Below are 16,272 nucleotides of genomic sequence, written 5' to 3' on the forward strand. Positions count from 1 at the left end.
CCTTGAATCACATTTTTTGCAGGAAAATGCTCAACACTCCAGCAGAATAATATTAAAGGCTTCCATAACTGATGAGTGTAACTCCCAAGCATGTGCAGACTAATATTAGGTTCAATATGGTGCTCTTCACTATCATAATCAAGATATTTATATTTACAAACAGGATGTGATGTAGTTTCCAGAAAGGCTTCTTTTATCCTCTGCTTGCTCACATCAAGATGCGCACCGCTAATAAACTATGGAGGCATTTCATTGACAGGGGCACCCAGTAAGGTCGTATTGTGGGCGTGTAATGGTCCTGAATATCCATCAGAGGTATTTTTGTTTTTATATTTAGGGAGCTTATTAATTATTCTTCATTTAGATCAAATTAAAAGCCAGAGTGGCATGTGGGAAGCTTTCTGGAAATAATAAGGAAGAGGTCATGACACTGCAGCTACCTCTATAACAGGGCACATCAAAGTAGGCGCTTCTTCCTCAGTTGTTGATATAGGAATGCACTACAACAGTTCTTCTTGATTCAGATTCATTACTTTATCGCCTATCAAAAACTTTGACAGAAAATCATCTTGAGACACACATGCCTCACACTATAAAAACAATTAACCTATAAGACAACAGTAACATACAACAATTTACATAAAGGTGAAAGATAAAAAGAAATTGGAATGTGTCCGAGTGGGATGTGGGTGCAGGTTTCGAGGTAAACACATTTTTAGCTGCAAATGTCGAAGGCAGTTGGAACAAAATAAGGTGATCTTTTTTAGAGTTGATCTTTTTGGCCAGTGGGACTATGTTCCGGCGACTATGGAAGAAGCTGAACTTAACTTTACCCAGTTAAAAATATATATAATGTACACAAATATTATATAAAAGGTATAATATTCAATAATCATGAAATAGATCAAAATGCTGAGGCACCATTGGCTACTGACTGCTTCCTATCATGGGTTTCATGGCATTCACCTCACATTCACATGCATTACTTCTCTCGAGTTTTTATGTAGAGGCAGGAGAGATGAAGCACAGAAATCAGGGACGTATTTACTGGGCCTACTTGAAAGCTTGCCATATTCAGCCCACACAGACCTCGTCAGTAGCAGGAACTTGAACGCATCTCTCCTCTCGTCTCTCCGCTTCCTGCCAACAGGTTGCCACATCTGGGAGATGGGAGTCGCAATGAGAGAGCACAGTTTCAAAGCCCAGCAATCCATTATAGTGTGTCTTCTGTTGTGCGTGAGTGTTTGGCCCTGTGTGAGGATGGAGGGGATGTGTTGCTAGATATACAAATACATAAATAAATATAAATCCGTATCACAACGGACAACTTGGCACTGAGCGCTTCAATACAATTAAATCCACTGTATGCGTGGCAATAAACTGCTGGTCATTTTGCCAGCCAAATAATATACGTCAAAACAAATATTGAAGGATATATTTGGGTTTTGTATCCACAAAGCCCAATTATTAGTAGTCATAGAGGCCTGTTGAATGAGATGAAAACTAAGAAAGACCAAAGCACTGCCAGATACAGGGACAGACAACGGGAGAATGATTGACACCAGCATACTGTCATATTCCTTTTGATGGGAGTAAATTGTCACAACCCGTCAGATATTAAAATTCAGTCACTCATGATCTGGAGCCTCTAAATGTCAGCATTATTAAATTGTAGAGCCATCTAAGCCATGGCTCCACACCTTTTATAGTGCCTTTGTTTCCCCATGTAAGTGCTTCAAACATTAATTTGATGTCATCGTAACATCCCATGCTACCTTGATGCTATGCAGTATTACTATGCATCCCTGACATCAAGCTTATATCAAATAAAATGTATACAGTGGATGATAACAGAATGGCAACTGGTGTGTGAAATAGACTCCAGTTGGTTGATGGGCAAAAGAAACAATTCAGATTGTCGTTTATCACACAATATACATCTCCCCCTGGGCCATCTTGAGACACAATATGAATCTAAATAGCCTGGAAAATACATCTTCAGACGGTTTAAGGTTAAGGCTTTGCAAAGTATATATATATATAGGCTATATCATCACAGTTGGTAATTTCAAAAGCTCCCAGTGTGATAACAGTGTAGTGGGTGGGGTTGTAGAGAAGTATCCAGCCAATAGGCACGATGCTTTTTTTCTCAGAGCCCAGCCAATGGGCAGGGCGCTCTCTTTCCCAGAGCCCAGCATCTCGGTCTAAGCGGCACTTTTGCGCTAGTCAACCAGGGACACTTCTACCCAGACAGTTACTCCTGGTGCTGCTCTGCTCAACTCTGTTTCTTCACAAGAGGGCTTCGGAATTACTACTACCACTACTACTGCTACCACTACTACTATTACGACTACTACTATTACTAACTGGTGCTGAAGAACTCCTCTCGGTCGTCTTACCGTTGATGACATCCGAATCTGTGAAGATGAATATCGGCTTCGTTGCTCTATTGACGTGCACGTTACTTGTTGGTTCATCCCTGGTAAGATTATTTCAGAGTTTTAATTTAGCCAAAGAAAATACAGCGGAGGTGATAACTGCTGCTGTGGCGCTCCGCAGCTCGGAGCCCTGCCCGGTGCATCCCTGAAGTGACAGGGAAGGGGAAAGTATTCCCCTGCAGCCCTGCGATGAACGCAGCCTTCAATTGTGCCTGTGATCATGCGACGTGCGATTTAACATACGGTTTAATTTCCATGCAAATGATGTTGTGCCCTGGGAATGATGATGATGAACCACCCTTTTACATTGTTAGTCTTAACTGCGGTCCTTTATTGCAGAGGATGGAGTTAATGCTTTCTGGTCGTTTTAGCTGCTATAAACTTGTCGTTTTCACACTGCCTGTTTCTCTTTGAAGATTGAGCTTGGACACTATAGGCAACCTCAGCACCGCACATTTTCACCCAAATGTCTTCATCTGCAAAACAAAAAAAAAGAAGCCTGAAATTGAAACTCCTTATGTTGCTGTTGCAATGCTTGCTTGTCCTAAGGTTTTGGAAAAACATTTACGATAGCCTATGCATTGGATACAACTATCGATATCTTGACTCATAAATGATCTGAAGTCAGATTGCGCTCGATCACACAAACAGAAGGGCTTCACCACATAATGCCTATGTTGCAAGTTCTGCACAATCGGGGTACAATTTAGGCAACGAATCGTCATTTTATTCAGAACTAATTGAACAGCTCGTGTGTTAAATTGAAATGATCTCTAATTGATCGTTGTGATGCCAGGCTTGGTTTCATGTGCGTGGAAAAAGAAAATTGCCCCCCTGTTGGTCTTGGTTAGGCTGCCTTTTAGCATAACAGTAATCAACCCTTTCAATAGTATTCTATAATAGGAATTGAATTGCCTGATCCCTTGACAACATTTTGCCTTTGTCTCTTTGATGCACGATACTGCAGCAGCTACATCCCCCTTCACATATCTTCATTGTCAATATATTATCACCAACATAATTATTCCATCATTACTCTATATCATTGGTGTCATCACCACTCCAACCTCCCTTTCAAAGGTTGAACTCAGCATGGATCTCCAGCCCATTTTACCCTGCAACCCCTACCCCGGCCTAGACCAATCTGCACTACCCACAGCAATTATTTAAAACAGGTGTCCAGCCTAAAGATTCAAACCTGTGCCGATCCCAGGCCACACAGGGCTGTCAATGAAAACAATCCAGGTAGCGGCAGATCTGAAGGGACGGCCAGGGCTGGTTCTCAACAGACACTGGAAGGCAGCGAGACATGAGCCTGCTGCGACCCTTCAGCCAAAAGTCAATTTGCCGATCCTTGATGCCCAACTTGTTTGTTTTTTCCCATCCTTAGGGGACTAAGCTAGGCCAGCCGCCCAAACCCCCCTGCAAACCAGGCTTCTCCCAGAACTTCTACACAGTGATTGTCTCAAGGGATATACTGCGTAGCCAAAGCATTCTCAAAGGTAAGTCCCCCACTGCCGTTTGGAGCCCTCCTTTTATTGACTGAGCGATTTCTTTCTTTTTTTTTCCCGTTCTTCCTTCCTCTCTCTGGCCCAAATGGATTCCCCAACCTCGACCGCGTGATTGAGTGCGTGAGTGCGTGTGTGGACGAGGTGGGGCGGATGGAATGTGCAGGCACATATATTATGCCGAGACTCTCCATCACTCCTTTAAGAAGGTCGGATCACGCGCGGGCAACATAAACAGCTCATCCCTGAGCACGGGCCTCCACACATAGCCAGGCAAGGCAAGCCCCGAGTAGGGGAGTGCAGCTCGGATAAATCCTGCAAAGATTGAACCTGTGGTGTGATGTGTGCATAATGCACTCCTGCCTAAATTATGAGCGGGGAAAGTAATATTAATGGTGAATGGGGTTTAATTGATGAAGCACCTCCTGAATGACTCAGCCCTAAAATTCTGCATATTTCCCATTTTGATGGATTCAATCAGATGTCGGCTAAGACCAGAGGAATTTAAATTAGCAATCTGTCTCCTGCTGTGCATGTTTGCTGTCTGAAGGCTCAGTATTTTATTCTATCCTCGGTGTAATTCGTTTTCTGGAGAGTTTTTTTCTTTGTATATTTTTAGAGGAATTCAATTCTCTTTTCATTCGCTCCATTTCATTTCAGTGCACGCCATGACATTATTGAAAAGCATTTTCTCCTGCAAAATGAAAATGCGCAGTATGTTATTTTTGGTAAACCTCTCTCTAACTGTTGAAAGGCTTTCATTGAATGTCAATACATGATTTGGTTTGCCTAAGAAATGGATTTGCGAGTACTTGAGAATACTTAAGCATAAAGCTGACCCACAATACTTGTTTTTTACTGTATGCTATTAACAGACCTGCAGACCAAATCTTCCAAACCTTTCCTATTATTGGAAGGTAGTGCAATACTAAAACATAAACCTCCCAGCCTAAATTAAAGACCAAGTGCTAGGCCTATCATAGCCAACTCAAATATTTGTGACCTTTTATGAACAGTAGAAGTTTCCACTGCTGTGGATGAGGGACCCATGGGCTCAGAAGAGAAGCCTAACATTTAGGTTGGTACATATTGTCGCACATTTCGTCTACTCATGGCAGTTACTCATGCGTTGGGGAGCGCCAACGCGGCAGAGTGCAATAAGCTTAGCCCTCCCCTGACACTCCCGCTTTTACAGCCAAATATTTGTCTATTGTTATGTGAAATGTTATTTGCCAGAAGGAAATGGCGTTCCCATTGAGCGTTTTCCAGTTGTGCAAAAAATTTGCCCGTTCCAGTTGTGCAAAAAAAGGCAGCAATCGAGTTATTCTGGAGGTTATTTTGTTGTTTTGGAGGCTGACAAGGACGGTGGAGCTGGTCAACGGGGAGGAGGAGAGCCTGAGGGGGCCTGAGATTGAGGTTCTGTTGGGTGGTGGGAGGGGTGGGGGGATGGTTCAAGGTTTTTATCTCTTTTAAAATGGGCTAGGGTGTCCTCACTGGCGCCAGACAGAACAAATGTTGACAGAGTAGATAAATTGATATTGATACTTTTGGTTAGTTTTGGACCGAAAATGACCTAATCGCAGAAGCTCTTCGTTCATATTGGTCATGAATGATCTATCTTTTATGTCACACCCTCCCTTCTTCTTCTACACCGTGATTCGTGGAATATAAGTTGTTATTCGACCTTTGCTTGACGCTGGTCTATTGTGTGCACAAATCCTACAAAGTATCCTGTTTATCTTGAATAAGTAACGATTCAGTGCACTGTGAATGTTCTCTTCAGCTCAGATGGCAAGCAAACATCTCGCTATAACAAGCATCCTTGGACTAGTTGATTTCGCCTGCAACCAAGTTAAAGGGGCTCACCCGGTTGAGCCCAACCAGGGTTCAACCAAAAACAGACCAAACACTGTGCCTATGCTTCACCAATCTCAGGAGACCTCAGAATGTACCAGTCTTTGTTTGTTTCATGATGTACATCATCCAGATGCACAGAGTCAGCCACGCCTCCCTGACGCTCACTGGAGTCCTGCCGTAGTGCCTCTTCTCTGTTAAAAATATTCAATGCCGTAGCCTACAGCAATCGGTCCATTGAGCTAGCCCCTCAAAGGGATTTAGGCCCGACCGCATAGCGTTAGTCCTCCTGCTATGATGAATGGGCATTGGGGAGTCTGACTGAAGCTGTGTTTTCTGTACAGTAGGACGCCAAGCAGGATTCAGCCTTTTACGACCCGCAGCCGTGGCGTGGATAACCCAAAACTGTCAAATTTTTTCCTCCAGAAAACAAATGGGTATGGGGAGGGGGTGGTAAGGATGTACAGCAGGGGTATGGTGGGGGGGATGGGTGGGTTAGGAGGGGTTCTGGATGGCAGGGGCCCCCAGACGGGACCGTTCTGTCCCATAGGACGGACAGGGAACGGTGCGGGCACAAGACCAAAGACGTCTGGCTCAGCAGGTGCAAGGCTGCAGCACACGGATTGTGTTTTCAGGCAACAAAACAATGTACACCATTCAGAAACAAGGGCCATTTGTTGTTGCTGTAAAAGAGGGACACTGTGGGTTGTTTTGTCCTCTGATTACTCTAATGGAGTGTGGGCGGCTTGTGTCAGTTAATACAAAACATAATTGATGCGTCCCTTTCATTAACCGAGACCTGTTAATGGATTATGCAAAAGAAGTGTATTTCCCCACAGAAATGGCGCGATAACAATATTTAGCCTAAAACGCAGTCTTGTGTGCACCGCTCCCAACTTGTTCTCTTTCTCTCCTCCTTACGTGTCACTCAGTACGCTATCCGCAGCTTCCCTCCAGTTCCTCAGAGAGCTGCTGTGCGCGGCTTAAGCGTTTCCCAATGAATAGCCCCATGAATAGGCTCATGTTCCTGAGGACGGCGGTTTCTCCGAAGCCAAAAGGCGGCTACAGCGGGATTCTGTGGTATAGACACAACCAGACGCAGAGGCTCTTGGTCCGGGCAGAATCCCCCACTGGGGCCTGATAAGCCATGAAAGGAAATATTACAGTGCTTGCACATTTCTGTGTAAACTGTCACCACGCTCGTGGAGAGGAGATACCTGGAAATTGTGCCGCTTGAGAGGGGAGAGAGTGGGGCTGGGGGGGAGGGGGGGTCTTCCGCCCCAAAAGGAAAAAAGGAAGTAGAGGAGGATTGAGCTACATGCCTACTTGCGGATCACAGCTCCTTAAGTTGCTTTCGGCGCATACTTAAAGAGACAGCCCTGATGAGTGTTGGCCTCTGACCCTGTGTCTGTACTGAGCGCAGGGGAAAGAGGGGAACATGGCAGCCTGTGGTGGGTGAACACCGCACTGCAGCTTTATGATCCTGCAACAAAAGGAAAATACTTTAAAGCACGTAACATAGAATTTCTTCTCATTATTTTGGCAGAAAAATATTTTTCAGCAAGGAGGCATTGGATTTTGATATGGCAGTTCGTTTTTCTCCTTTGACTGCGAAGACCAAAAAAAATAAAAGATTATAATGTTGTCTGCAGGTGCAGGCACAACAATAGAAATGTCAGCTACTTGCCCAACCAAAAAATCGGAAGAAATTCAGCCTGACCAGAAATATATGCTATGCTTTGTTACCTTGGACCCCGTCTGCTCTTTCAAAAAGAATAAGCTTGTTTTTGATATCCAAACTGCGTTTGTTCTTGAACCTTTGCCCTATGAAAGTATAATACTGAAGAATCGGATACCTTTCAGCCACTGCAAGCACATGCTCTTCTTGCGCTGCGTGTGGCATATTTCTCATGGGGTCTTTCGGGGGGCTTCTCCTTATTTGGTCCAAGAAAGGTGCATTCGCTAGACATAACCAAATATTAATCAATGTACTTTAATCTTCAAAGACACGAGTATTTCTCGCTCAGGCATATTCAAGATGACAATGAGTTCAACTCAAACGCTCCTGTGGAATGACTCGAACGCGACCCCAATTAGACATCACTTGGGAAATTGGACGAAGAGCCGCATCTGCTCTAAAAACAGCAGCGTTGTCCAGAACGACAGCCTCAACAACCCCTTACACCCAATGCGACAAGGCCTCTCTAAGTACGTCCACAACCGGGGAGCGGGGAAGTGGGGGGGGGGGATTACGTTCTTGGCCGTTTGATAAGCAGGATGCCATTTTCGCTGTGACTCGCTAACATCTCTCTTGTCCTCGGGAGACTCTTTCATCTCTGTCACCAGGGCCGGCGGGCTGTGGCCCGTTGATAGAATACAGGTACGCTGGATCGGCCACATTATTTCTCTTTATCTGCGCTGCCTCCTTACCCCCGCCACGCTCCCGCATGCCTCAAACTACCCCCACAACATGACGTACATCTATGGAGCCCGTTTCATCAAACAACCGTCACCCAACCCAGCGCAGCATGGCGAAAGCCCCATGCTTTTCATCCTGTTATGCTGCCCGAGCCCCTCTGAATGCAGTGGTGGGGTTAAAAGGAGCAGGTGTTATTCCGACGGACAGAAAATGGGAAAAATATGACCTGTCTGCAGCAGGATCATCCGAGCATGTTCGATTAGTTACAGTTAAAGGATAACCAACTCAGTGCCTGCTCGTGTCATCCTAGCATTAGCATCAGTCCGAGAGGTGGACTAGGAGGCAGTAGCCTTCCTATTTCCCCATGAGGAGGTTGAACAAGAAGAGCTTGACTCCTACGAGTTGGCAGTCACTAGTGCTCTCGTCTTCCTGCTAAACTTTCCTCTCCTCCTCTATTCTAGTCTCTGAGACACAGCCGTGAGCTATTGTAAGGCGGTACACTCTGATCCCATTATTATACTACTACTAAAAAGGTTAGGTGGGTACGTTTGAATTATCCAGACAAAATGGAGGTGAGGGAAAGGTGCCCTGAATTGTGACCTCCAAACACAGGTAATCATGATATTATCAGTCGGCAGATTGGATCTCCAGATGCCAGCGGCTGCAGGTTAGATAATACACCATCCAGGGTAGGGAACCGAGAGGAATCCATAGGGAGGAATAATTTGGCGGGGGGAAACAGGTGCGGGTTGTGGGTATAGTGGAGCTACACACTGGTGCCCACAGCAAAACCAATTCAGGAAGCGTTGTGTATTTATTATTGAACTCAACCCGAAAAGAAAGAGTATGCCCTGTGATGACATGGCACGTGGGAGAAAGTTAGCCTGAGGCTATTTTGCCAATCATCTTATTCTTTTGGGGGGAATTACATCTTGCAAAACCAGGTGGAATTGCATCTACTGGGAGCAAACCTGATTCAATTAAATGTAGGAATGGAAATATGAATGGTCATAAAATCAAATAAATACACATCATTTAAGATATGAAAAAAAAGATATGGAAGGCAAATCTAAAGTTCCTTTTAGACATGTTTTAACTGACTACCCTCTCTCCAAATCCATTTGTGATAGAAGTCTGGCAGTCCTTTGTAGCTGTCTTAAAGGGGCTTTATTATCAGGAGACCCTATCCCTGTCAGACCTCTGTTTGACCTGTTCCCCTGGCATGGAACCCGGCATTTACTACTTCATTAATAAGCATTCTGCCATTTAAGATGTAGCGTATATATGTATCTGATTTATGGTTTATTTTTCTAATATTATGGTACAGATGCTGTTGTTCATTGTATGAAAAGTATGCACCAGGGGACGGTACCCAGACAATGATACTACTTTACATTACTGCTGAACACAATATTCAGATTGAAACAATATTCAAAACATTAAAATGGGCTTTAATCATGTTTTGTCGTTCTGCAGAAGCTGTACAGGACACATCTTATCTCATTTATATTTATGGGAAAAGCTAACAACAGAAAAGCCTAGTGCTTAGCAGCAATTGCCATGCTGTGTTCGCTATTTGACTTTTCACTTGCCTTCTCATTTCAATTTCATTAGGCTTTGTTTGTTCTCCCAGTTGTGCGCATTAAGTGGTCATTTACATTTGAGATTTTTGTTTGGTAATAATCCATGATTCCATGAATAGACCAGATGACAATTTCTAAGAACACAACACATGCTTCTTTAACAACAAGGACTTTAGCTTTGAAAGTAACTCGTCACTCATCTACAGTACAGAGCACACATCTGCTTTCTACCTCATTATACCTGAACCTGATTAATAAAAACACATGAGCATATGTCCAGCAAATAATATTTAATCATTCAGCAGACCATTTATCCAAGGCGATTTTTCCAGCGGAATACTTTTACATAGATGTCAATAAAAGCAGTCAGGGTGGTTTGGGCCTCTTCCTCAAGGATGCCTTCAGGAAGACTAAAGTCTTTGGTGGTTCGAACCAAGGCTCTTTCGGCTTGGAGTTAAACACCCTAACCAGTGACATTATTATATAGACTCTAATAAACTGGAGAACACATATTTTATGTTGTTGATGGCTATAATAGGCTCTGCTTTGAATGGAAGTCCCCTAGCACTGCATTAGGGTGCTGAATGCGGTCATAGCGGCAGCACCAACCTGAATATTTACAAGGGAACCTTGGCTCAGTGACCCAGGGTTCTATCACCTCACACGCTGTACCTTCCCATTCTCTGTTCCCTCTCATCGTTACTTTAAATACCAACAATGACTCAGCTCTCCACAGTGACAACCTGTGACCCTATTCGGAAACATTGTCAATGGGGGAGTGATTGAGGAGCGTCCATGATGTTGAGTTGCAAAACTAGATTCCAGAAATGCTTGAGGAAAAAAAACTAGACATTCAAAAAAAAAAGGTTTCAATGGGTGTTTTGTCTTCTTCCGAAAAATGATATTTACCAGGGATTTTGCGGAGATGACCTCGGTCTGAGTTCTGGCCTCCTTTCATGCGGGGACATTGTAATGACAGCACAATGAGTTCGTCAACAACGTCTTTCTCTGTCCGTAGAGATGGCGAGGATTGCGGGGGCCCACTTTCATCCTTCCACTCATTTCTTCTTTCAAAGAAGGACGAAGAGATGCGACGGGCAGAACAAGAAGAAGGGAAGAATCAAGAAGAATTAAAAAGAACGCTTCTCCCTTGCTTTCACTCTTTATCACTTTCTTACCTGTGTTTTTCTGCTTGTTGTGCTTGGTTCATATGCACACACACACAGGGGCATAAATATCATCCTTGACACACAGATAACGCTCCCCGTCTGACTTCCTGAACCTATTGGGTGTTCTTTCCTTCACTCCGAGTGACTCATGCGTTGGCCTTCATCGGTGCACTGCTTCAGAGACGCGTGTTCTTCATCCCATCGCCCGGCGCTGCTGCCAGTCACACACAACAGATTCCATAACTGCACACTTCCTGGCTACAGATGTCATCATGCTCAGCATAGTGACATTTAATTAGTGTCGGTGAGGAGTAGTTTCATTCGCTGTTGCGCGATTCTACATCCGCTTCCACTGACCCTAGCCGCCCCTCTCCCCCAGCCCCTTTGTTCCCCTTGGGCCAGGGACGGCGAGTCACACAAACAGCATCGCTCTTTATCCATGAGTTATGGCCACACACTTTGACCTTGTGCTGCCTCTTGCACAACCCCCCCCCCCCCCTTCCCCCCCCATAACCCCATCACATTACCTCCAGCCCCCCCCCCTCCCCTCGCCAAACTCATCCCAGACCCCCAGCACCTACCCTCACGACACTCCACAGCCATGGCTGAAATCACCCGACGCAATCAAAATGATTTACACCTACGGCTTGACTCTTGGCGTCCAGCCCCTCGGAACTGTGGCTGAATGCATCTCCAGTTTGGTCAGCGAGTGAACTCTGTTCGGCTATCGCTCCGACTGCAGGCTACGCTCCTCTGTCTTCCTAATTAAAGGGAGCTCTGCAGCCAAGTAGCCCTTTCTGTTCTACATGCTCTAATATTGGAATGGTCCCTTAACCACAGAAGGGGGGTTGCGGCGCTTCTACGTGTTTTGTCCTTTGGACTAATTCAACCATGGGATTTCTATTGAGTTAGCTTGTTAGTCGGACAAAGTCCCTAGTTCACTTACTCTGCTCAAGCATAAACATGTTGATATATACCCAAGTGACATAATTACAAATGCACACGCAGTCGCGCAAATCGACCCGCACGCCACACACACACACACACACACACACACACACACACACACACAATCACACACAAACATGCAAGAGAGTTGTGCCTGTGTGAGAAAAATGTACTTTCCTCTGTGAGTGTCTCAAATGGAAAGTGTGTTATCTTGCGTGTTGTTTGTGTGCGTGTGTGTGTGCGCGTAGGCAGAGTTTCATCCAGAGGGTGATTATTCTAAATGGAGAAATTAAAGGATTACAAAGCAGCCTAGTAATCCAGCTGTCAATCCCATGGCTCATTAAGAAGCAAAGGATACGCTTAGGAGAGAGAACAGAGAGAGAAACCGAGAGACAAAGATAGAGAGAGGACGATAGAGAACAGGCTCCATGAGGAGAGAGAGAGGCAGAGAGAGGGATATGAGGGAGAGAGAGAGAGGGTAAGGGGCAATGCGGAGGAGTTGAAGAGAGACCAGTGCACACAGAGATGGGCTCCTGGATGGTTTCAGGGGCATGTTTATTCAAGCTTTCGTTGACTCGTATTGCCTGTATTTATGTTCTTAGGTAATAATGTCTGGCTATCATAATGCACAACCTTGACATGGAGGGCTTTGCATATGAATAAACAGCTAGGATAAGGGGAATCTACTTCTTAACACCTTTCCTGTGCTTATTTGTTCTTCCCCAGTTCATTCATTGTTAATTATTTGGTAAAAAAACTGAAAAATTTAGAAAGAACACACGTATTGAGTTTGTTTTCGTAAAATCCTTTAAGTCTGAAGGCTGGATATTTGATGTGCTTTTGTACGACACTTCCGTTGTACTTTGTAATGATCTCAAACAGAGTCATGACATGGCAGAAAGATGGGCACAAAACAGTGTGATCATAAGTAAGTGATAATTTCTCTGTAGCATCGTTGTATTGTATAGTCCGGTGTGGCCATGACTTACTATTTAAATGTATGTACTATATAAATGTGGTCTTAACATCAGAATATAACGTTGAAAAGACCTATTTCGCCTTCAATGAGTTAAACCATCTAAAACAGATGGGCCATATGGGTGGCCAATAACTAAATAGGTAACATATGATGGATTTACCAATATGGTTTTTGTCACACATTACGTTTGTTTGGCTTGGAGGCACATGTAGGATACGTGCTATGAAAAGAGAACACCATCAGAAACACAAATCCAGTTAGTGATGGAGGAAAACTGCATTGCCTTTAGCTGTGGAGCTGTTTTGGCCTAATTCTCTTGATTCATTGTATTCTGGATATAAAGTAGGTCCAAACAAACATTGTGACTTGTGGTCGTATCTTTGTGTGATTCTGTTGAGAAGATCTCCTTTAAAGGGGTAGTGAACCTTTTCAGAGGTACTTCGTCATCACCTTCAAGGGAGCCCGACGACAAGGTGTGTGTGGCTGTGTGGAGCTCCGTCTGGCCGTTTTCTGGTTGATTTTAATGTTCCTATTCGAGCTGAAACAGGGTGAGTTAGGGTTACTTCGATTATAGGTCCGAAAAAACCCACTTAAATCAACAAGCTTTGAATATTACTGTTGATTGTTCTTGCCTATTACCTAACACGACATGACTAATGTTAGACAGAAAGAGACTTATAATTACAAAGTTAATTTAAACCGCTGCCACTTACTTTCATTGTGACTGCCTTCCACAGACAGGAGGTATTAAAAAGATGATATTTTGGCCAGGATTCAGTCCTTAGATTGAATATGCATATCAGTTCCAGTCCACTGGCGAGCATCGCATAAATTTATTAATAGAATACAAGGGTACTATTTAAACACTGCCTAATCTAGAGACCTAATTGAATAACCACCTTCACTATCAGTCAGAACATGCTTTGCATAAATCCATGATCCGTCCTCTCCCATGTGCTCATCGATTTCTCTCTCCCCACCTTCCTTCTCTGCTCTTCCACGGCAATCTCCGCATTTGCATCATTCTTTCTGTAACATCTGTTTTACACGTTTGGCCAAAGGGACTTTTAAATGCTGGTCACTAATGAGCGGGGGCTAGAATCCAACCTGACTCGGATGCCCACAGGTGAACTGCAGACGCGGTGACGGGGAATCAAAAAGCCTTACCACAAGATGATTCTGTTTATTTTTCCTGTTATGTTTTGTCCGTCACACTTCTGAATACAATTCTCTGGCTCCAATCGAGCTGTCTACAGATTTAATACAAAGCCTCCCTTCTTGAGCGAGGGAGCGGAAAAAAAAAAAGTGTGACAAACCGATGTTGTCGGTTGATATAGAATTTTACCCCAATCTGTTTGGCAATCGCATACGCAAGCACAGACACAAAAATAAACACTCTCAAAGGCAAAACACACACACACACACACAAACGCAAGTACACAAACAAGTGCATACATGCACACCTGAACACACATTTGTATTGGAGGAACCTAGATTTACACAGGTGCAGTGTTAGAATATGGAGTGTAGATATGTTACCTCGATGATCTAACTAAGGATTTCACTCTTATGGATCTCTGGGTGAGCTCAATTAAACAGTGGTGTTCAGAAACAAAGGATTTTCTAAGCCCTGCTGAAGCTTTTCCTTTCCCTCCCACTTGATTACTTCTCCATATGCGAGCAACTCGCCGGCATTCCGATCGAAAACATTGGCTGCCAGCACACACAAATCCACATGAAACATCATTACTATGCCAAAGTTTTCCCAGATCCTACCCCCTCCTCCCACGCCCACGGGAACGGAAGCAAACCAAAACCCGATTATTAGTCGTGTTTTGCATAGAAAAACAAGTGTTTTGTTAAACTGTGGTTAAGGTTTACACTTACACTTCTAATCTCTACCAAGCATAACGCCTGTTTTAGACATGTCCCTGCTTCCCATACAACAGCCCCCGTAGGGGCAAAAAAACTTGGGGGGAAGGAGCTGCTGTATGATTGAAATATAGGAGTCAATCAATACTACACTGCTCTTTATTTTGCTGGCAATGCACACCACAGTTGCATGGAGAAATATTGATCCCAATCTCAGAAGAATAACACTCTTTCTCTTTTGCTCCCTCTCTGATTCTGTCTCTCTGTCTCTCTTTTCTTTATTTTCGTTCTTTTCATTCATTTATTTTCTCCTCCTATATTCTTCTCCTTGGCATCTCTTGTTCTGGTTTTATTTTCTGCCTTTTGTTGTCTCAAAAGCATCATATATTTATTCCCGATAAATATATTTAGCTCCAGGAACCTACTAACGAGAGGATGAAGTGAAAGAGAGTGAGTGTGGGTGTGTCTAATGGAGAAACGTGTGTTCCATGGTGTTTCTGGTGTGACAGTGTTTGCTCTCAGTCCAGCCCAGCAGTAAGATAATAAAAGGTACGTTGAGTCGCTGTGGCCTCTGGGAAAACGTGTTTTCTCCTCCCTATGAACAGCAATTTAGCCCTGGCCCATAGAGGAATGTAGGCTGGCCCTATTGCGGTGGCATCATGATGCCATGACCTTAAGATTAGAGCCTCCTTGGGCCTGTGGAGAAACACAGTTGTTCCAGCCACGCCCTCTTTAAAACTAACATTGAATGGCGTGTGGTAAAAAATAGTCTAGTATTTAAAGGACTGCATCCAAATGATTAGATGTCAACACGTTGAGTGAGACAAGTAAATTATGGTTGACATCTGAGGAAGCCTGTGTGGGAGGCTGGGACTTTGAGCGCCAAGAAAAGAAAAGGGGTTGCCTTGAGTCTATTATCTCGGTGGTCAACAATCTTGGTTCCTATCGGCCGTGGTTGTGGTTTGGAGTGGCGCCTCGTAGCTAGCTCCTAACTGACTAGTTTCCTCTAATGCAACCGACTATTCCATCCAACCTATCAAGACAGAACAGATAAACTCATACAGTAAAACCAAGTGGTGATGAATCACAAATTTACCATGAGTCACATATAAATATGTGATAAATGAGCCATGCTAACCTCCAAGCTTAGCTTTGCCGTTCACCTCACCTTTCATGAATAAACATGAATAGTAAACAATCTCTTTATCCTGCTAAAATTTTGCAGTCGCAGTTCTACTAGCTCATAGCTTCAAATAACTGGACATAACTGTAGTCAATGCTAATCGAGGGGGTAATGAATCAATACGTCTCCCTCTATAATGAATTTATGATACAAAAATGTAAATGCCGGCCAGCCCGTACCTCTCACTTTGTTTACAAGAATCTTACTTTCAAAACTAAGAACCCCCCCCCCCCACACACACACACACACACACTGATGCCACCCAGCCAGCTGAGTTTAGCTAGTTTGTGTCACGCTGTGGCACATTCAATAAAGCTCT

The 16,272-nt window shown here is 44.0% G+C and overlaps 1 protein-coding gene across 1 annotated transcript in view; it reads left to right on the forward strand.

Annotated features, from left to right (window-relative positions):
• Positions 1-2,404: 2,404 nt before the first annotated feature.
• LOC307083769 (cadherin-4-like) overlaps positions 2,405-16,272 on the forward strand; it is a gene marked incomplete at both ends in the record, with an annotated part of 195,532 nt that continues 181,664 nt past the window's right edge. The window contains 2 exons of the mRNA XM_079747721.1: positions 2,405-2,482; positions 3,829-3,940. Of these exons, the coding sequence (XP_079603847.1) occupies positions 2,405-2,482; positions 3,829-3,940 (190 nt within the window). The remainder of the gene's footprint in view (positions 2,483-3,828; positions 3,941-16,272) is intronic.

Source organism: Pollachius pollachius (assembly GCF_949987615.1).
Source record: "Pollachius pollachius genome assembly, chromosome: 12".
Taxonomy (NCBI): Eukaryota; Metazoa; Chordata; class Actinopteri; order Gadiformes; family Gadidae; genus Pollachius; species Pollachius pollachius.